Source organism: Triticum urartu, chromosome 7A, assembly GCF_056163025.1.
Source record: "Triticum urartu cultivar PI428250 chromosome 7A, HENAU_Tu73, whole genome shotgun sequence".
In the NCBI taxonomy this organism is placed as follows: domain Eukaryota; kingdom Viridiplantae; phylum Streptophyta; class Magnoliopsida; order Poales; family Poaceae; genus Triticum; species Triticum urartu.
Genome location: NC_141879.1, coordinates 123,200,000 through 123,223,205, shown reverse-complemented (window position 1 = coordinate 123,223,205; position 23,206 = coordinate 123,200,000). Strand labels below are relative to the sequence as shown.

The 23,206-nt window shown below is 43.2% G+C and overlaps 1 protein-coding gene across 1 annotated transcript; it reads left to right on the top strand.

The window, feature by feature from the left end:
- The first annotated feature begins 10,669 nt into the window (after positions 1-10,669).
- Positions 10,670-14,212, top strand: LOC125525531 (uncharacterized). The gene is made up of 2 exons (XM_048690536.2): positions 10,670-13,532; positions 13,634-14,212. Exons 1-2 carry the CDS (start codon positions 10,841-10,843, stop codon positions 14,047-14,049), a joined length of 3,108 nt encoding a protein of 1,035 aa, XP_048546493.1. The 5' UTR covers positions 10,670-10,840; the 3' UTR covers positions 14,050-14,212.
- The last annotated feature ends 8,994 nt before the right edge of the window (positions 14,213-23,206 follow it).

Genomic DNA, 23,206 nt, shown 5'->3' with positions numbered 1-23,206 from the left:
TTTTCTAAATATTTTTCAAACACACAAGAAGAAAGCTTAAAAAGAAAATAAACTAGCATGGATATTACAATGAAAAAGTATGAGCACCGAAAACTAGAATGAGTGTGTGAACATGCATGTAATGTCGGTGAGAAATACATACTCCCCCAAGCTTAGGCTTTTGGCCTAAGTTGGTCTATGCCCATGGATCAAAGTGGTACCCTCCAGTGTACTGAGGAGGATCCTCAGGATGCCACTGGTTGGCGATCTCCTCCGGATCCCACTGATAAACAAACTGACGGTGAGGATCAAGTGGTGGCTCTGGCTCGGGCTCTGGAGCTGATGTCAGGCTTCGGTAGGCACGAGTGGCCTCTGGTAGAACAAGGTACATGCCTGAAAATATGTTGAACAAAGAAGGAGCAGGCAAGGTAATAGTCTCAAAGTAGTCTTTATCAAATATCAGTCTATAGTTAAACAGCTTCTTCTTATTCTTAACAATAAAATCATGTGCTACCATACTCTTATAATCTAGAAAAAAATATGAGGCAACAACTTTTCCTCTTTCTCATAATGCCTAATAGGTATGTTAAAGTATGCAGCAAGGCGTGAGGTGAAGATGTCTCCTAAGACGGGACCCTTTGTACGGTTCAGATTTAACCTTTTAGCAACAATAGCGCCTAAACTAAAAGTGGTATCACGAAACAAAGCATGGCGCAAACTAACAATATCAGGGGAACTAAGATTTCCACAGTTCCCGCGACCAATTAAGCATCTACTAGCAAATATTGCGAAGTAACGTAGGACAAAAAATGTATGCTAGTAATTCTTGCATTGGAAACCTTCCTCATTTCCCCTACAGCAATTATATCAATCAATCCTTCCACATCATTACGATGTGGTTCATCTATGCTGCCCTCAAAGGGTATCCTACAAACCCGACAAAAATCATAAAGTGACATCTCCTTATGCTCATCATATAAACAGAATTCCACCGAAGGTGGCGATCTCCTAGCATGGAAATGAAAATTTTGCACAAAAATATTGATGAGTAGGAGATACTGTTCACGCTGGTCGTGGAGGAAGTCGGTCAGGCCTGCATTCTCAGCCAAATAATAAAAATCTTCATAAATCCTGACTTCTCTCAAGAACTCATCACAAGGCCATTCACACGGCCAAACCTCCGTAGTACGAGGGAGATTATACTTGGGCTTCTTATTTTCTTCACTTTGCTTATCCTTCGAGCTTCGGCTCGATGAGTCCCTCAAAAATCTCTTCATCTTTTTCTGAAAATTTCTGATATTTTTAGTAACTTAAAATAAAAGTGAACCAAACTCAACAAAATTGATAGCAACTACTCCTACAAGTGTCTAGAGGCTATGTCATGCATTAAAACTACTTTTGACCACATAAATTTGACATGCAAGCTCAAGAACATGGTCACCTAAGTAGCAAAAAATTGCAATAAATAAAGCACTAGAACAAAAACTAATTGGACCATTGGAGGAGTCACATACCGAAGAACAATCCCCCAAAGCATTTTTGTGAATCGAGCTTTGAGCAAGGAGATCAAAAATGGCAGCAAGATGAGCTAAAACACGGGTTTGAGCTGGTGGATGATTTTTTCTGGAGGAAGACGAAGTGTGTGGGTGCAAGAATAAGTGGAGGGGACCCACGTGGGGTCCACGAGGCAGGGGGCGCGCCCTCCACCCTCGTGGGCAGGTAGTGGGTCCCCCTGGTGTGTTCTCGGTGCCAAAAAATCTAAAATATTCTAGAAAAAATCATATTAAATTTCCAGGACATTTGGAGAACTTCTATTTTCGGGGTATTTTTTATTGTAAGAATAATTCAGAAAACAGACAGAAAATACTATTTTTACTTTATTTAATAAAAATAATAGAAAGTAAAAAGAGGGTATAGAAGGTTGTGCTTTCTAACTTCATCCATCTCATGCTCATCAAAAGGAATCCACCAACAAGGTTGATCAAGCCTTGTTAACAAACTCATTCCGAATCGCATGAAACCGGAGAATTTTCGAATAACACTAGGTTACCTCAACGGGGATATGCACATCTCCAACAATAAGAATATCATATTTCTTCTTGACGGTAGGAAGAGGAAATTCAAAACCTCCTATAATAATCGTTGAAATTTTTCCAATAGAATTGATACTATGGACTTGAGGTTGTTTCCTCGGAAAGTGTACCGTATGCTCATTACCATGGTTCTCTTTCTTTATCGTGCTTCCTAGCAACAAAGTCTCTCTTATCATAACGTTAATTCTTTGATTGTGGGTTATCAAGATCAACAGCAGGTTCAATCTCTACATCATTATCATTGCTAGGTTGAGCATCAACATGAAAATCATCATTAACATTATCACTAGGTTCATGTTCATTACCAGATTGTGTTTCAGCATCAGAAACAGAAATATCATTGGGATTCTCAGGTGTGTCAACAACAGGTTCACTATAAGCACGCAAAGTTCTATCATTTTTCTTTTTCTTCTTCTTAGAAGAACTAGGTGCATCAACATTAATTCTCTGATAATCTTGCTCAATTCTCTTGGGGTGGCCCTCAGGATACAAAGGTTCCTGAGTCATTTTACCCCCTCGAGTCATAAGTCTAACAACATTATTATTTTTCTTATTATTTAATTCATTGAGCAAATCATTCTGAGCCTTAAGTACTTCTTCTACTTGAGTGGTAACCATAGAAGCATGTTTACTAATAAGTTTAAGTTCACCTTTAAATCTAGACATATAATCACTCAAGTGTTCAATCATATATGCATTGCGTTTCAATTGTCTACCAACATAAGCATTGAAGTTTTCTTGTTTAACAATAAAAGTATCAAACTCATCCAAGCATTGGCTAGCAGACTGATAACGAGGAATATCACCTTCATCAAATCTATAGAGAGAATTTACCTTTACTACATGTGTCGGGTTATCAAGACCATGTATCTCTTCAATAGGTGGTAAATTCTTAACATCTTCAGCTTTAATACATTTTTCTTTCATAGATTTCTTTTCCTCTTGCATATCTTCAGGACTGAGAAATTGAATACCCCTTTCTTCGGAGTTGGCTTAGGAGTTGGTTCAGGAAGTGTCCAATTATTTTCATTAGTCAACATATTATTCAATAGCAATTCATCTTGATCAACAGTTCTTTCCCTGAAAACACAACCAGCACAACTATCCAGGTAGTCTCTGGAAGCATCGGTTAGTCCATTATAAAAGATATCAAGTATTTCATTTTTCTTGAGAGGATGATCAGGCAAAGCATTAAGTAATTGGAGAAGCCTCCCCCAAGCTTGTGGGAGACTCTCCTCTTCAATTTGCACAAAATTATATATTTCCCTTAAGGCAGCTTGTTTCTTATGAGCAGGGAAATATTTAGCAGAGAAGTAATAAATCATATCCTGGGGACTACGCACACAACCAAGATCAAGAGAATTAAACCATGTTTTAGCATCACCCTTTAATGAGAAAGAAAACAACTTAAGGATAAAGTAATAGCGAGTTTTCTCATCATTAGTGAACAGGGTGGCTATATCATTTAATTTAGTAAGATGTGCCACAGCAGTTTCAGATTCATAGCCATAAAAAGGTTCAGATTCAACCAAAGTAATTAACTCAGGATCGACAGATAAATCATAATCCTTATCAGTAATAAAGATAGGTGAAGTAGCAAAAGCAGGGTCATGTTTCATTCTAGCATTCAAAGATTTTTTTTCCAGCTTAGCTAATAATTTCTTAAGATCATATCTATCATTGCAAGCAAGAACGTCTCTAGCAGTTTCTTCATCCATAACATAGCCCTCAGTCACAACAGGCAATTCATATCTAGGGGGATAATCTTCATCATCACTTTCATCAATATTGTTAGTTTCAATAATTTCATTCTCTCTAACCCTAGCAAGTTGTTCATCAAGAAATTCACCTAGTGGCACAGTATTATCAAGCATAGAAGTAGTTTCATCATAAGTATCATACAAAGCAGAAGTGGCATCATCAATAACATGTGACATCTCAGAATGAATAGCAGGAGTAGGTGTCGCAAGTTTACTCAAAACAGAAGGTGAATCAAGTGCAGAGCTAGATGGCAGTTCCTTACCTCCCCTCGTAGTTAAGGGAAAAATCTTGGTTCTTTTATCTTTCAAGTTCTTCATAGTGGTCAGCAGATATAAATCCCAAGTGACTCAAAGAATAGAGCTATGCTCCCCGGCAACAGCGCCAGAAAATAGTCTTGATAACCCACAAGTATAGGGGATCGCAACAGTTTTTGAGGGTAGAGTATTCAACCCAAATTGATTGATTCGACACAAGGGGAGCAAAAGAATATTCTCAAGTATTAGTAGCTGAGTTGTCAATTCAACCACACCTGGAAACTTAATATCTGCAGCAAAGTATTTAATAGCAAAGTAATATGATAGTAGCGGTAATGGTAGCAAAAGTAACAGTATTGGTTTTGTAGTGATTGTAACAGTGGCAATAGAAAAGTAAATAAGCGAAGATCAATATGTGAAAAGCTCGTAGGCAATGGATCAGTGATGGATAATTATGTTGGATGCGAGTCCTCATGCAGTAGTTATAACATAGGGTCATACAGAACTAGCTCCACTTCATCAATGTAATGTAGGCATGTATTCCGAATATAGTCATACGTGCTTATCGAAAAGAACTTGCATAACATCTTTTGTCCTACCCTCCCGTGGCAGCGGGGTCCTATTGGAAACTAAGGGATATTAAGGCCTCCTTTTAATAAAGTACCGGACCAAAGCATTAACACATAGTGAATACATGAACTCCTCAAACTACGGTCATCACCGGTAAGTATCCCGATTATTGTCACTTCGGGGTTAACGGATCATAACACATAATAGGTGACTATAGACTTGCAAGATAGGATCAAGAACTCACGTATATTCATGAAAACATAATAGGTTCAGATCTGAAATCATGGCACTCGGGCCCTAGTGACAAGCATTAAGCATAGCAAAGTCATAGCAACATTAATCTCAGAACATAGTGGATACTAGGGATCAAACCCTAACAAAACTAACTCGATTACATGATAAATCTCATCCAACCCATCACCGTCCAGCAAGCCTATGATGGAATTACTCAGGCATGGTGGTGAGCATCATGAAATTGGTGATGGAGGAAGGTTGGTGATGACGATGGCGACGGATTCCCCTCTCCGGAGCCCCGAACGGACTCCAAATCAGCCCTCCCGAGAGAGATTAGGGCTTGGCGGTGGCTCTGTACCGTAAATCGCGATGAATCCTTCTCTCCTATTTTTTTCTCCCCGACCGTGAATATATGGAGTTGGAGTTGAGGTCGGTGGAGCGTCAGGGGAGGCCACGAGGCAGGGGGGCACGCCCAGGGGGGTAGGCGCCCCCACCCTCGTGGAAAGGGTGTGGGGCCCCTGGCCTTGATTATTTCGCCGGTATTTTTTATATATTCCAAAAATATTCTCCGCTGAATTTCAGGTCATTCCGAGAACTTTTATTTATGCACAAAAATAAGACCATGGCAATTCTGTTGAAAACAGCGTCAGTCCGGGTTAGTTCCATTCAAATCATGCAAGTTAGAGTCCAAAACAAGGGCAAAAGTGTTTGGAAAAGTAGATACGATGGAGACGTATCAGTAAACTAAACGATCAAAGTGCTAAGCTAACGGATGGGTCAAGTCAATCACATCATTCTCTAATGATGTGATCCCGTTTATCAAATGACAACTCTTTGTCCATGGCTAGGAAACTTAACCATCTTTGATTAACGAGCTAGTCAAGTAGAGGCATACTAGTGACACTCTGTTTGTCTATGTATTCACACATGTACTAAGTTTCCGGTTAATACAATTCTAGCATGAATAATAAACATTTATCATGATATAAGGAAATATAAATAACAACTTTATTATTGCCTCTAGGGCATATTTCCATCATTTTTAGCCTGCCAAATTATACAGAAAGGGTCATCTACCTGTAAATGTGAGGGAAGTTTGGGGAAATATACCGGATGCCATAAAAAATTGGGCTTACCGGAGTTGTTGGAGGGCTATTTTGGGCTCAGCTTCCCTTAAATGGTACATTTTTATGAATATGGGGGGTATTGGGTGTACTCAAACTATTTTATGTTAATTAGATGTGTTCTTGTCAATTTTACTAACATTATTTTTATAATCGCACAACTGTAGGACAATAGTTCTACAATATTTTCGTATTGATAAAACAAAGTGCATATGTACATATAGAAAGAAAAGAATAAAAGAAAAGGAAGAAAATGTATCCAATGCTTGTTCTATCCAACATAATAACAAAGTGATCAAAAAGATATTGTTAGGCAACAACATCACAGATGTGTTCTGGTTCTATTTTATAGGTTGGTTGTGTATTTGCTCTTTACTCAATGCCCGAACATCATGAAATCTTACCCGAGGAGGAATTTCTAGGTATTAACACTTGGCAGTTCATTTCTGATTTTTTTCCCATTCCCAAGATTATTCCAAATATTTCAGCAGCCTAAAATGATTATGTCCATGGCAATTATTCCTTCAAGCGATCCAACAGAGCCGAGAATGATATCAGCATAGTTTGAGATGCCCCTCCTTTTATTCTGAACTATCTCAAATGAACGTGCTTGGGCAAAGGTACATGCCCAAAATGGGTGCAAAAAGGTTTCCTCAAAACAATCATTGTAGAAGACACAAACATAACACTCTAGGAAGAAAGTTTTGCTTTCTAATAAGTTTCTGGTATTGACCCTGTCATGTAGAGGAAGCCAAAAATGGTTTTATGTTTGAATCTGCTAGCGCTTTTCCAAAGCCATTTAAAGATGGTATGAGCCTCATGTTTCCCGTTCATCCAGTTATACATATTGATGGAGGAAAATCAAGAACTAGATCAAGTGTAAATCCATTTATCTATAGCTTATGGATTGCATTTTGCAGCACTAATTCGCTTAGCTCATTAAATTGATTAAATTTCCTCTCAAATGCTTCCTCTCAAGTAGGAAGGTGTTGGGGCCCCCAAGTGCAAGGGTTTGTAGCAAGCCACAATTTTCCCTCGAAATGGATGACCTTGAGGTTTATCGAACAAATAGGAGTTTGCTAAGCAGCCAATGATCAGCACTTGCACAGACAAATACAAAAACTGCATTGGCCACAATGAAACTAGCAATTAGTCAGTTTACTAGCCTTACTAGTTATAAGGATTAAACTCAAGTGTGTTTGAAAGATTAATTGCAAGTAAAAGTAAAAAATGTAAAGAAAATTTATTGAGGTTGGAAGAAATAAGAAGAAGATTGGACCAAGATTCATAGGTTCACTAGTGGTTTCTCTCCAAAAGATAGAATGGTGTGGTGAAAAAATTGCAATTGTGCATCGATTAAACTGCAATTTTATGAGTATGATTATACATGGCATAACTACATATGAGCATTACGTCCAAACATCTATAGGTTGTTACCCAACTACATCTATAGCTAATACTCCACCCAAGACCGCTATCCAGCATGCATCTTAAAGTATTAAGTAAAAAAAAGTATTGCATTTAGTATGATGGCATGAAGTGGATGATATATTGTTTTCGTCCTGCGTTTGAAGGACAACCATGCAATCATCTTTTTATCCATAGTGGCAATAAAACAATACATGCCTTTTCCACTTTTTTCACCATGGTATATTACTTGCAAGATTGATGTAGTTAGTGTTGTTAATGTTCAAGTAAACTAGTGCCTTTCTTTTATCTAAATACATAAGTTGACAACTCTGGTAGTTGCTTGATTAGCACGGTAATGTTGTAGAGGCCATAGTTGATAAGCTCAACAACTTCGGGTTGGCCGCGGCGACGTGCTGGTTAAATCCTGTCACCACCACGACCATCCTTCGGGGTACACACCTTCTGAGTCTTACGCAACATGCTGACATGATGGTCTTGTGTAGCTTGTGAGTTCTTTACAATATGTCTTCACAATCTCAACACAAGCTTCTATACTAGATCTCCATGTGTATTCTTTGACAAAAATAATTGTATTGGTACCAAATTTTCCATGACAACTACGATACCAATACAGTGGCAACTTCATCAATCATGGGGTGGAAACTTTGAGGCTGATTTTTTGGCTAAAACATCCCCAAATGGAATCTTATTTTGAAGCCCTCGTTGATACAAAATTGCTGGTGCGAAAAGGATATCAGCCGGATAAAGAGTTTAAGTTACAAATCGTATTAAATTGAAAATGGCATCTTCTAAATGCACTATTTTTTTTCTCATAGTATACATGTTTAGGTGTGGACTCAACAAATATTCTGGTTTGTATGCATATGCTTGCAACATGCAACAACAAGAGAATCCTACTTTGCATCCATGTTGTGAAGGACTTAGCCAAATTTATCTACAATCTGTAACAAGTCGTGGGAGAGAAATAGAGTACAAATGTTCGCTCTTTATAAACTCCGTTAGTTTATTGATGGTTGGGGATTGCCTACTACTAACAAGTAGTGCTAATTCTTTGTATTGTTAATTCTCTAATGAAGATGACACGACGATGATTAATCCATCCATGTACTGACAAACATGCATGTCTGAACTCCATTAATCGGCCACCTCGCGGCCACCTGATCATCATCAAGAAAAAAAGGATCACAGGTTAGGTCATTGTTCAGGTGCTTTCACGCCCAAGTTGACATAAGCAAGCTAATTAACATTTGTTACATGTATACAAAGTCAGTACTGTTCGTTGCATCTATCTATTCAATCAGTCGGTCGTGTGGCGGCCATTCACCGCTAGTGTTGTTTAATGTTGTTGTACTTCCTCCGTTCCGAATTACTTGTCTCGGATATGGATGTATCTAGAACTAAAATACGTCTAGATACATTCATTTCTGCGACAAGTAATTCCGAACGGAGGGAGTAGATTCAGTAGGAACTCCAAGAAAGATTTGTACCTCAAACATGCGATATATGATAAGAACTTCCACTACATACTCTTTGGCAGATTATTTAGGCGTATTCATCAACACGCATGTTGCTTTAATTAGTCGGATTCAGGGTATGTAGCAGAAAGCGATCGACGCACTACATACTTATTCTCAAGAAAGATTGTTTCCCCTAACTTTTTACTAATGTTATGAGGTTTTGACTTGAATATACTCCCTCCGTTTCGAATTACTTGTCTTGGATTTGTCTAGATACGAATGTATCTAGACTTATTTTAGTGCTAGATACTTCTGTATCTAGACAAATCTAAGACAAGTAATTCAGAACGGAGGGAGTATAAAGGTAAAGGGCCTTCGGGATATTAGTACAAGATGTACAAGTTTATCAGAACGTATCAAAGTATGATCTTTGTGGGTATGTGTACGTTCAGACTTAGTTTGTGACCCAAAGTCATTAACTGAAATGAAAAGTCAGTAGTATCTTATACAACATTGGAATGTTGACCATGCAATCACAACACATCATATTAAGATAATTTTGGGGTTCTTTTGCAGGCAAAGCAGCAATAAGCAAAGGCTGATGTGATGGTAAGTAACGTTAATCAAGTGGCTTCTTCGTTCAATTTGCATCTACATGTACCAGACTGTGCATATCTGACACGTTTGATATATGTGATGATGTTTTTGTCAAAAAGATGATTCCATCTTCATTTTTAAGAGAGGTAAAGGCAGTAGAGTGTGAACCATTCAAGTAATGCTCTAACAACCTCATCTTAATTATATTTGTTCAAGCCAATTTAGTTGTCGTTATGCAAAACAATATGGCTTATCATCTTTAGGTATCTCAGGAGTCCAACTCACCTCAATCATACATCTATAATGGGAAATCTGTCAAGCCGCAACATAACAAAAACATGATCCAAAGATTCCTCGCATCGCATCACAACATCGAGAACCGGGAAGCTCATCACCAACTCCAAGATGATATTGTTGAGCACTTGTGGCAACTTCCTAGCATTTGATTCTCTTGCTTTTATCATGTTTTATTTGGATATTACTTCAGTTGGACCCTGTGGTGTGTTTGAATTTGAATGTTTAAATTTGAAAACATTAAATGAAATGTTGTTGAATTGCATGCATTGGAATTACTATCAAGTTTTGAATTGGCACATTGTGTTAATATCGAGTTGAAATGGAGTATGTATGCAAAAGGATGGAAGGATCGGCAAAGAAGTTTGTTTGCCGAGTTATGAGTTACTCCTTCTGTAAGAATGATCTAAAAGTGTCCTATAAAAGTTTACAGAGGGAGGGGGGTTTGCTGAAAAATAAAGTTTTAGGGGAATGGGGAGGGGGTTTAGAGATGTCCCTATAATGGATTTAAGATCTTTTACAAAAAAGAAAAAGGATGTGCGCATGAACGGATAGGTGCAACCTAGCTCTTTTTCGAAGAACAAAAAGACCATATTCTCCAGAATAATGACAGTCGACACCACAAACACGAGGCTCGGGTAAAAGCCAGCAAAGTTTTTGGTCTCCCCCTACTCCTCCAAACCTTAATTAGCCTTTGAGACGCTAATTAGTCGCGTCCGATCGATCGTATCCAAACCGCGAGGCCCGGCCCCACGTTTCAGCCAGGCATGCACGCACCCACTGACGCCGCGCCGCGCGTCACGTACGTACGCCGAGTCAAAAGCCTTGCTTGCCGCCAGTGCAATGTGCGATTGACGGCCGCCGCTCGACGGCAGTTAGGCAGGACGCCGGCGATCCATCTTCCTCCCCGTCCTTTAAAACCCCGCGCTGTGCAGCAGACGTTGCTATCACCAAGCCATTCCATTCGCCTAGCTCGATGTGAGCTTGAGCTCCAGCTACGTGCCTAGCTATATCCCCAGCAGTGCCAGCGCCACGCACGAGCTCTCATGGCGGCCACGCCGACTACCAAGGTCCTCGTGTCCACGTTCCTCAGCTTCTTCCTCTTCCTCTTCCACGGGGCAAGCCCAGCTCCAGTGGCCAGCGTTCGCGGCTTGTCGGAGGAGGGCGACAGCTCCGCCCTTTTGGCCTTCAAGTCCGCCGTGTCCGACGACCCGAAGGGAGTGCTCGCCGGCTGGGGCGGCTCCCCGGACGCCTGCAACTGGACGGGCGTCGCCTGCGACCCGGTGACGCGGCGTGTCGTGCAGTTGGTGCTGAGAGAGCAGAAGCTCTCCGGCGAGCTCTCTTCCGCGCTCGGCAACCTCTCGCACCTCAGGGTGCTCAACCTCTCGGGCAACCTCTTCGCCGGCAGCGTGCCGCCGGAGCTCGGCAGCCTCTCCCGCCTCAAGTTCCTCGACGTTTCGTCGAACACGCTCGCCGGGACGGTCCCGCCGGAGCTCGGCAACCTCTCGAGGCTCAGCTCCCTCGATCTCTCCGGGAACGCCTTCGCCGGGCCGGTGCCGCGGGCGCTCGGGAAGCTCTCCCGGCTGAAGCAGCTCAGCCTCGCCGACAACCAGTTCCAGGGCTCGATTCCGCTGGAGCTCACGCGTGTCCGGAGCCTGGAATACCTCAACCTCGGCGCGAACAACCTCTCCGGGCCCATCCCGGCGGCCATCTTCTGCAACCTCTCCGCCCTGCAGTACATTGACATGTCGTCCAACAATCTCGACGGCGAGATCCCCATCCGGCCCGACTGCCTTCTCCCCAACCTGACGTTCCTCGTGCTGTGGTCCAACAACCTCGTCGGCGGCATCCCGCCAGCGCTGGCCAATTCGACGAAGCTCCGATGGCTGCTGCTGGAGTCGAACTTCCTCGGCGGCGAGCTGCCGTCCGACGGCATGTTCGGCGGCATGAGGAACCTCGAGCTTCTGTACCTGTCGTTCAACTACTTCAGGAGCCCGCGGAACAACACCGACCTCCAGCCGTTCTTCGCCTCGCTTACCAACTGCACCGGCCTGAGGGAGCTCGGCGTCGCCGGGAACGACCTCCCCGGCACGATCCCGCCGGTCGTCGGTCGCCTCTCCCCCGGCCTCAGGCAGCTCCACCTCGAGTTCAACAGCATCTTCGGCCCGATCCCGGCGAACCTCTCCGACCTCGCCAACCTCACCACCCTCAACCTCTCCCATAACCTCCTCAACGGCTCCATCCCGCCGGGCTTATCGCGCTTGCAGCGGCTCGAGCGGCTGCACCTCTCAAACAACCTGCTCTCCGGCGACATCCCGCCGTCCCTCGGCTCGTTCCAGCGGCTCGGGCTCCTCGATCTTTCGCAGAACCAGCTCGCCGGCGCCATTCCTCCGAGCATCGTGCAGTGCGTCAACCTGCTGAAGCTCGATCTCTCACACAACATGCTCCGAGGCGTGATCCCGGCAGGCTTGTCGGAGCTGAGCGCGTTGTTCTACCTCAACCTCTCTAGCAACCTGCTGTCCGGCGCGATCCCGTCGACCATCGGCGAGATGGATAAGCTGCAGGTGCTCAACCTGTCGTCTAACCGGCTCTCGGGCACGATGCCGCCGGAGCTCGGCGGCTGCGTCACGCTCGAGTACCTCGACGTCTCCGCCAACGCGCTCGGAGGCGGCTTGCCGGAGACCCTCGGCTCGCTCCAGCTCTTGCAGGTCCTCGACGTGTCCTGCAATGGCCTCACGGGGGACCTGCCTCGGTCCTTGGAGAATATGGCGTCGCTGCGGCTTGCTAACTTTTCCTACAACGGCTTCTCCGGCGAGGTGCCGAGCGGCGGGGCCTTCGCGGGGTTCCCGGCGGACGCGTTCCTCGACGACGCAGGGCTGTGCGCGCGAACGGCGTCGATGGCGTCTGTGTTGGCTAGGTGCGGCGGCGCGAAGCGCACAGTGCTCCACAACCGGCGGGTGGTGGTGCCCGTTGCCGTCACGGTCGCGAGCTTCACGGTGGCTATCATTGGGCTCGCCGCGTGCCGCGCGGTGGCGAGGACGACGGCGAGCGCGAGCGTGGGACGAGACGGGCGGCGATCCACGCTGCTTTCGTACGGCGGCGACGAGCCGATCGAGAGGGGCGACCACCCGAGGATCTCGCACCGCGAGCTCTCTGAGGCGACGGGCGGGTTCGAGCAGTCGAGCCTCATCGGCGCCGGGCGGTTCGGGCGCGTCCACGAAGGGACGCTCCGCGACGGCACGCGCGTCGCCGTCAAGGTGCTCGACCCGAAGACCGGAGGCGGCGAGGTCTCCCGGAGCTTCAAGCGCGAGTGCGACGTGCTGCGGCGGACGCGGCACCGGAACCTGGTGCGCGTGGTCACCACGTGCAGCCAGCCGGACTTCCACGCGCTGGTGCTCCCACTGATGAGCAACGGCAGCCTCGAGAGCCGGCTCTACCCGCGCGACGGCCGCCCCGGCCGCGGCATGGACCTCGCGCGGCTGGTCGCCATCGCCGGCAACGTCGCCGAGGGGCTCGCGTACCTGCACCACTACGCGCCCGTCCGCGTCGTGCACTGCGACCTCAAGCCCAGCAATGTGCTCCTCGACGACGACATGACGGCCGTCGTGGCCGACTTCGGCATCGCGCGGCTGGTCAAGGACGCCGACGGTGACGACCACGATGGCATCACCGGCTCCGCCGATCCGTGCAACTCCATCACCGGATTGTTGCAAGGCTCCGTGGGGTACATCGCACCAGGTAAATTCACAGTCAAATTAACAGAAACAAATGCATGTGTGATGTGGCCGGCGTTCTTCTCTAACATTTTCATGGCGTTCTTCTTGCTCGCGTGGTTGCAGAGTATGGACTGGGAGGCCACCCTTCGACGGAAGGCGACGTGTACAGCTTCGGGGTGCTGCTGCTGGAGCTGATCACCGGGAAGCGGCCGACTGACGTGCTCTTCCAGGAGGGGCTCACGCTGCACGAATGGGTCAGGCGGCAGCGGCACCACCAGCATGACATCGTCGCCGTCGTTGCGCAGCCATGGCTGGCAGACGCGATGTTCTCGACGGTGCAAGGGGACGACGTCGTGGTCCAGCTGATCGACCTCGGGGTCGCGTGCACCGAGCACTCGCCGCTGCTGCGACCCACCATGGTGGAGGTGTGCCACGAGATCGCCCTCCTCAAGGAGGACCTCGCTAAACACGGTGGCGCGGCCGCGTCGGTGGCGATGACTGCCAGCGAGGGGTCATGCACCACGGACTCATCGTTCTGACATGAGGTTATGGAAGATATAGTTCAGCGTCGCCTACACATTTTGATCCTCTATTCAACTTATAAGTCCAAAGTCCTTATCTGTTTGGTTCCCGAGACTTATAAGTTTCTATAAGACCATATTGCAACTATAAGTCCCTATAAATTTCTCCTTGAGAGTCTTATTTCATAAGTCCCAAATGCCCATTTTAAGTCTCTATAAGTCCCTCATGTTTGATTTAGATGAGACTTATAGGGACTTATTTAAGTCCCTAGACTAATAAGTCTCTGGAAACAAACACCCTTTTAGCTAGTTTGAACACGTCATCCTAGTTATAAAATATTTAGACTTGCATACTTTTTTGAGTTATTTGTGTCTTTCATTTTCTTTAGTTCAGTTACATTTTTCGAAAATGGACTTTTATAACTACCAAACGTTCGGATTTTAGCAATAGGCAAGAACGATCCTTACATCACTCTAATTATATACATGCATGTATTAAAATGATTAATTTTACTTTTACGTGCACTCCTCCCTCTAATTACATGCATATATGTACTAAAGGACGAAAAGCTGATGTCATCCTATATTCTTTCTTTTTTCAAACTTCAAAAATGTTTTGTAGCTCAAACCGTCGCTCCGATTGAAAAATCGTCTTCACAAAAAAAATTGTCTCGACGAGATCTTCGAAATTAGATCCCATGTTGATATGTTCTGATAACTTTTTTCGGACAAAAAGGTTACCACATCTGGTCTACGTAAGTTATCACGTATGTCATACATAAGTTACCGTGTCATTTACACAAAAGTTTTCGGGGTATTTTTTCAACAAACTTTTTTCTCAGGGTCAAAAAGTGATTATGATGTTTGCAGTGAGTTATCAGCTTTGTTGTGTATATTACCATGCTGCACAAAAGTTATCGCGGTATGTTTTTCAACAATTTTCATTTCCCTCGGTCAAAAAATTACTGCGATATTTGTATATGAGTTATCAGCTCTCATGTGCGTGTATTATCATGTTGTTTACACATGAGTTATTGGGAGGTATTTTTTAACAACATTTTTCCCTGGTCAAAAAGTTACCACGTCTTGATTAAGTAAGTTATCGACTCTGTTGTATGTATATTACCATGTTATTTACTCACAAGTTATCAGGGTATGTTTTCAACAAACTTTTATCCTGGGGCCAAAAGTTACCGTGGGGTTTGTAGTGAGTTGTCAACTTTATTGTGTGTATAATATCATGTTATTTGCACACAAAGTACCGGCAATATGTTTTTCAACAAATCCCCGCACCCCTCTTTCCCCAGACAAAAATTTATCGTGGTGTTTGTACCTAAACTATCACGCCTACAATGCATATAATGCACTGTTATTTGCCACAAATTTTTACCGGGGTTATGTTTCCAACAACATTGTTTCCCCGGGTCAAAGTTATCATGATGTTTGTATCTAAGTTATCAGGTATGTTGTGTGTATATTACCATGTTATTTATAAAGAAGTTATCACGGGTGCGTCTTCAACAACTTTTTTCCCAAGACGAAAAGTTATCGTGGTGTTTATACCTAAGTTATCAGGTCAGTGGTGCATATAATGCCCTGATATTTGTCACAAAATTTACCAGGGTTTCAACAACCTTGTTTCCCCGGGTCAAAGTTATCACGATGCTTGTACCTAAGTTATCAGGTATGTTGTGTGTATATTACCATACTATTTATACAGAAATTATCACGGGTGCGTCTTCAACAACAATTTTCCCAGACAAATAGTTACGCGGTGTTTGTATCTAAGTTATGATATCTGCAGTATGTATATTACCATGCTATTTTACACACAAGATATATGCGGTATGTTTTCCAAGAAGTCTCCCTCATCAAAGTTATTGTGATATTTGTATCTAAGTTATCAGGTCTGTGGTACATATATTACCATCTTGTTTATATATAAGTTACCAAGAGCGTTTTCAATAAAAAGAATCCCCGTATCAAAGTTATCGTGATGTTTGTGAGTAAATTATCACGTCCATGGTGTGTGTCATGCTATTTACACAAAAACTTAACGACTAGCCATCACTTCTGTTGTCACAAACACCGGCATATCATCAAAAAAACTGATCTCTCTTTATGAAACGCAAGATTGAAGCCAGTATACACCAATTGGAATGGCACGCGGACAAAAATTGAGACACTAACTCGTGAGTACAATTTCTTGTTAGGCATCGTACAATTTGGAAGTTAGGCATGATATCATTTGTTTTTCTAAAAAAATCATTGAACTTTAGGCATGGTAGATAGATAGATAGATACAAAACAATGACAAAGAGAGCTCAGGCAAACGCTTAGCTGCTCTTAAAGTATACTCCCTCCGTTCCAAATTACTCGTCGCAGAAATGGATGTATCTAAAATTAAAATACATCTAGATAGATCCATACTTGTGACAAGTAATTTGGAATGGAGGGAGTAGAATTTAGTCTTGCGGTCAAAAAGCATTTTATCCTAAGTTATTGACAACTAAAGCATGCTCGTGGATTGGCTAATGAACAGGTATTCATCTCCATTAATGGCCTAGGGACCTGGGATCGAATCCCAGTTCTTGCACATTTTTTCGCTTTGCTATTTACCTCTATAATCGCACGTTGCCCCGAATCGCACGCACAAGCCCCTCGAAAAAAAGGAAATCGCATGCACAACGAACCAGCGATAATCGTGGCCACGAAATCAGGATCGAACGACATCCACACTCGTTCGGATCTGTTAACAAAAATCGAACGTTCGCTCGTTACATTTCTCGAAAACTATATAGTTTTACTATGTAAATATGGAGAAAATTAGGGCAACTCCAACACACCGACACATTTAGTCCCCGCGCGTCTGTTTGGATCGAAACGGGCAAAAACTGTGTCCCAATGCGCCGACACAAACGGACGCGCGTCTATTTTTTGTCCGTCGGCGACCCATTTCCGGCCCAAATTTGGGCTGGGTTTGCATCGGCGCGGACGTGCGCGGCGCTTGCCCTTGTCCTCCTCTGACCCGTCCGTCGGTGGCACATCGGCCATTCTCCCCCCCCCCTCATCCACAGACGCGACACCCAGGCACCCCACCCTCCCAGCCACGGATCACTTCCGGCCGGTTGGACGTTGCCCAAGCCGCCGCCCGCATCCACACACTACCCCAACTCCACGCCGCACCCGATGGCCGCTCTTGCCGGCATTGGTGGCCTCTTTTCGCCGCCGTCGTAGCACCTCCGTGGCCACACCACCCCTTCGCCTCCGCCACTGCCGGCCTCGCTCCACGACCACCTCCACTTCGACATGCCTGCTACCTATACAGGGAGAGGTGCGAGGCTCTTCACCAATCAGCTTCTCCACCATGCATGTAAGGTGTCCAGCGTTTCGCCCACAAGGTACAATGGATAGTGGGGATGAGTTCTTTTTCAACAACTTCACGTGTTCATGGGACGATGAGGATTTTGTGGTTGCGACTATAGTTGTCAATGACCACATTGCTAGGCGGTGGCTGAGGTTTAGGGGATCGATCCGGGGCCATTTTACGACGTTGAATCGCAACAGAGAGAGCGGCCATTGCCTACTCTTCACCGATTACTTTCAGTGCACGTCCCCACTCTTCAATCTCGGGCTATTTTGGCGCCACTTCCGGATGGCTAGACATGTGTTCAACCATATTCGGGAGGGAGTGATGGCGTCTGATGATTATTTCGTATGCAAGGAGGGTGCTCTTGGAAAGGTTGGCTTCTCCTCTTATCATAGATGCACTGATGATATTCGGATGCTTGCATACGGAATTCCCGGTGACCTTGTTGATGAGTATGTCCGCATGAGTGACTCCACATGCCTTGCATCAATGCACAAGTTTTGCAAGGATGTGGTAGCAGTGTTTGGCCCGGAGTACCTCGAGAGAGCCAAATGTTGTGGATACAACCCGGTTGTCGCCGACCAATGCAGTTAGGGGCTTTTCAAGGATGCTTGGTAGCATAGATTGTATGCACTGAAAGTGGAAGAATTTTCCATCTACTTGGTAGGGGCAGTATGGGGGGCATGTCAAAGATTGCACTGTCATACTTGAGGTTGTGGCTTTTTCACAAGATCTCTGGATTTGGCACTTTTTTGGCATGGCTGGTTCTCACAATGACATCAACGTGCTTCAACGCTCTCTGGTGTTCGGGAGGCTTGTAGAAGGCAACTGCCCATAAGTCAACTTTAAGATCAATGGCAACCACTACAACAAGGGATACCACCTAGCTGATGGTATCTACCCTGAGTGGACAACTCTTGTGAAGACAATCTCCAATCCAGTAAGCGATAAGAGGGCTAGGTTTGCTCAAGCACATGAGAGTGCTAGGAAGGATGTGGAGCATGCATTTGGTATGCTTTAATCGCTAAGGGCCATCATTCGGTGTCATGCTAGAACTTGGAGCACCAAGAAGTTGTTGGAGGTGATGAGTGTTTGTGTGATCATGCACAATATGATCGAGTAGGATGAGCGTGAGGACCAAATCTTCGACCAAGGGTTTAAATTTCAGGATAAATATTGTGCGTGATCATGGAGGACCGACAATGTTTGCACAGTTCATCCAATTTCATCATAAAATGTGTGATTGGGCAACTCACATTCAACTCCAAAATTATTTTGTTGAGCATATGTGGACTCACCTTGGCAACCAATAGATGTATCAACTCTTTTCTTTTCAAAGTATTTATGAGAATTTAAATTTCATTGGTTTGTAAACTATGAGATTTTTATTTCATTGTAAACTATGTGATTTAAACTTTGGGAAATGTATAGATCTGTATGCAAAAATTGTGGAACCGTATTTTGTTGGTCAGTGCTCCCAACCGGCCGACGCATACCGGCCGAGCGAACAAAATGCGTCGGCCGGTTGGGAGCACTTACCAGTAAAACGCGGATGGGGCCGAACGTCGCCCCTACAACCCAAATGGAAAAAAAGTGGATCAAATCCATGTTCATTTGCGTTGGCGCGTTGGAGTTGCCCTTAGTTGTTGATCCTTACCTCATGGAATTTCACTTGCATGTTTTCTGATGGATCGATCATCACCCCATGGAGTTTCCACTTGCATATTCTCCGATGGATCATGTCCTCCATTGCCATTGGGGGTGCCCAGGAGGGATTTGGTAGTCACATGCCAACAGCCTCCTCTAGAGGATCGCCAGCATAGTTTGGCTCCCGCAAGATCCGCCTATACAGTGGCCATCGAAAGGTCTTCATGAGGGTTCCTCTCTCCAGATCCGATGGTTGACTTTGATGGTGAGATGCAAATGATGACTTGACGCAGTGGAATGGTTGTGTTGTGGCGGTGGTCGCATCTGATGTAGCTGTTGAGATCATGGAAAAGTGGCAGCGACAACACATGATTGACTTAGGGGGTGGTGCTACTCGAGTACTTAGTCTCGAGCTATGGGTCCTAGGTCTGATCCTTTTGGTTATACATGTCAATGGTGATGTTTTTACGTCGTTACCTTCTTGAAGGCATTTCTCGGATATATGCTCGGACTGGTTCTTCGGAGTGAAAATCTAAATTCTAGCCTTGGGTGGTGGGATTCGGTGACGGCGACGCTAGACTGATGCTCCCTTTCTGAAGGCTTTGTTGTTGAAGAATATTGTCGTTCAGCTGGTGTCATGATATGGTTGGTGTAGATATGATCATTGATATAGTTTACCATTGCGGATCTGATTGCTTTTTTTTCTCGCTCACACATAGTTTAGGTCTTATATGATTTTGCTATTTGTGGGCATGATTTTTCTCGCTCACACATAGTTCTGATCTGTGTGCATCTTATCTATGCAGAGGTCGGGTGTGTGCTTATTGTGTTTATATCCTCTTGCTACTTCATTTTAAGTCAATAAAATCCACTTTGTCAAAAAATATCAAATTTTTAAGGATTTCACTTCAAGTCGAATGTTGGATTTTTGAGCATGGAAAATCGATCGTTTTTATGGGAAATTTAATTGCCACTAGGATGCAAATTTTCTTTAGCAAGCATGACAAATCCTTGCCATGTTCAATTTCTTGCCCGGATTTGCCATGCTTGGTAAAAGAAATTATCATCCACATGACAACTAAATTGGCTATAAAAAAACATTTGATTTTCCATGGTTAAAAATCTGACCTTAGATTTTTAACATTACCGAATTCTAAAGGACCAATAACTAAAATGACACAAATTCTTGAGTATACTTCATCTGTTCCAAAATGTAGTGCATATTTTGTTTTTCAAAAATCAAACAAGTATATATTTGATCATATTTATAGAATAAATTATTAAATAAATAAAATAGCACACTTCATGAGGCAGCTAATGATGCTAAATATGTATTGTGAATGTTGATTTTTTTTATAAACTTGCTCAAACATGGGCATGTTTGACTTTCAGAAAACAAAATATGCCCTGCATTTTGGAACAGAGAGAGTAATCCGGAAGTGATGGTTCACACCGACAAACAACCCAAATGGAAGGCATGCTGGTTGGTGTGATATGTTGTGTCAAAAGTATTAGCATCGCCAAGCTGTCTGTATTGGTATCGACTCTTGCCATTTGTCCACATCAGTGCAACTTATCTTGCTACCATTGTCCACCAAAGCACTGTTGTCAAGCATTGGCTCTTTTTTCTTCAGTTTTGAGAAGAGCTCCACTGTTTTCTTCACATCTTCGTCTGACTACTCTTTGTTCATTCATTTGCATAGATAACAGAGTGACCTCTTGTTGAATGGTACATTCGCCGTTGAGCCAAAGAAGCTTGTGATAACACAAAAAACCTTACTTAGCCAATATTATTGCTCCTCATATGCTTCACAATGTCTTTGATGTGTGTGTGTGTGTTGATATTCCTGTGTGATGGCCAATGCAACTTCTCACCGCATGATGCGGATAGTTGGTGTCTAAATTCATGTATACACCAAACATGGTCTGATATGCAATGTAGTTTGATTATAGTTGTGCAATTGCAACATGATGGTTTTGTGTTTCTTTTTCGGTTTCCCCTAAGAAAACAAAATAAATCTTTATCGGCGTGGATAATAGGATTAAATCAATTACGTAGATAATGATGCTCTTATATTAGAAGAATATAGAAACCCATATATTTATACTCATCATGCAACCGCAAACTAATTCTTGGACGGCTTTACATTTATGTGCATTCCTCCTACATTGGTCGTATCTAATTCCAAAACTGAACTCACAAGAATACAAGTTGCAAAACTCAAAGGCTTCTGCAAGCGAGTCAAACTTTGTCCTAATTTTAGGTGTTGCAACATATCCTGTTTTGATTTCATCGAAGCTTCGGATTGGCTTCTCGAGTGCGTTGACCCTTCCCTATGAGATCATTAAAACTAACCAACTTAAAACCAACTTAAAATTATTCTTAATATTATGTTAATATAGGCAAACGAAAGTCCATTATGATATGATGTTATACAAATATTGTTAATATTTGACTCATCGAATAGATACCAAAATTACTTATAATTTTTTAAGCATTATGATTTTAATTAAATCTGAATTATCTCAAACAAAGCTCGTCATTGTTTCAGAAAGATGAAATATGTGCTATTAAATGTGTGTCTGTGTCCATTGATATAGTTTTGACCATATATACTTAGTGGTATGTTATATAACACCTAGCAAAGTTAATCACATATCATTAGTACTACAAAAGTCACATAGTTTTCTTTTATATTAGGATTCGAATTTGTTTGTTGTCCTCAAATTTTATTATAAATTACACTTACGTGAACTGGAATTTTTTCATTATATAGATTTTTTGCTTATAGATTTTTCTCGGGACTTAGGAAACATTTATATATCCTCGATTATGTGAAGCACAAATGGACAAAGCTGACTTCTTGTGTGTATTATTATGTGTAAATGTTCAGATATATGTAGGATGACTTTCATATTCTCTTTTATATCTCATAAGTATCTTGGTAGATAATTCTAGAGCATAAGATTTCAACATACATCTCAATCAAGATTACAAGTAACCGGAGTGCAAACGATTTCGGGGTTCTATTCGCTTTAGCTCTGGACCGTTGTTTTTGTGTGCATGCCAAACAACTGAATTGAAATTTCGGGGGTACCAAATCCAATTCAGGCCTCATTATGGATGTCCAGACTCAGCGTTAGGATAATTATTATCAAAAAGTCATAACTTTTGAACCGAGCATTAGAATTTCGACCAATTTTCACTGTTAGGTTTCTCAGGTCGAGCTCTTTGAAATCCCATATGGGTATGTTCTGACTTTTTTTAAAAAGCAACTTTTATGCCACATGAGACAAATTTAGTGCTACATAAAAGCAACTTCGCTGCACTATGTGTACCCGTAAATTTGGCTAACATTCTCCCAACTTGCCTACCATTGCTGCTTTGTTGCCTACAGTACAATGAAGTTGCCTATCACTGATGCTCAGTTCCCTGCTATTTGTAATTAGTTGTCTACTCTTGATGCTCAATTTTCTAACTTTGCTAATTAGTTGCCTACAATATTTGTGAAGCTGCATGTCAATGTTTTCTTATGCTGCCTACGAACACTATGGAGCTACCTACCATTTGCTAACGAGTTGGCTGCAATACTGTGAAAGTTGCCTATCGTTGTTCGTAAGTTGCGTACCTCAAAACTTGCCTACCAATGGTGCTTAGTTGCCTGTCAATACTATTTTAGTTGCCTATGGTACATTGAAAGTAGTCCATTGGTGTTGCTAAGTTTGCCTATCTTTGAAACTAAGTTGTTTACCGTACCAAAAGGTATTGTAAGCAAATAAGCATGATGTTAGGCTACTCGCTGGTCATTGTAGGCAACTTACAGTAAACATTATCACTTGGCAATCATTGTGGCCAACTTGGAAGAGCATTAGAAAAACTAGTGTCATGGGACGCAAACCTAACATGGAGTTGCTTCCCATAGCACTGAAGTTGCTTGCCGTAGTACTAAAGTTGCTTTTGAAAGAAACTTCATCAAACCATATGCAAATAAGATCCAATTTTGAAAAGTTCGTCGCGGGGGCTCCAATGGTGAAAATGAATCTCAATTTCGACGGTTCAGTCAAAATTATACTTTCTCTGATCCAAAACAAATGTCGCAGTTTGAACAGGGTTAGTTCAAAAATGCAACACTTATTATGGATCGGAGGTAGTAGCAT

Bases quoted from the DNA above. Each gene is read 5' to 3' on its own strand.
- LOC125525531 (XM_048690536.2), top strand. From the start codon at position 10,841: ATGGCGGCCACGCCGACTACCAAGGTCCTCGTGTCCACGTTCCTCAGC. The intron at 13,533-13,633 runs GTAAATTCACAG...GCGTGGTTGCAG, and splicing joins CGTGGGGTACATCGCACCAG to AGTATGGACTGGGAGGCCAC.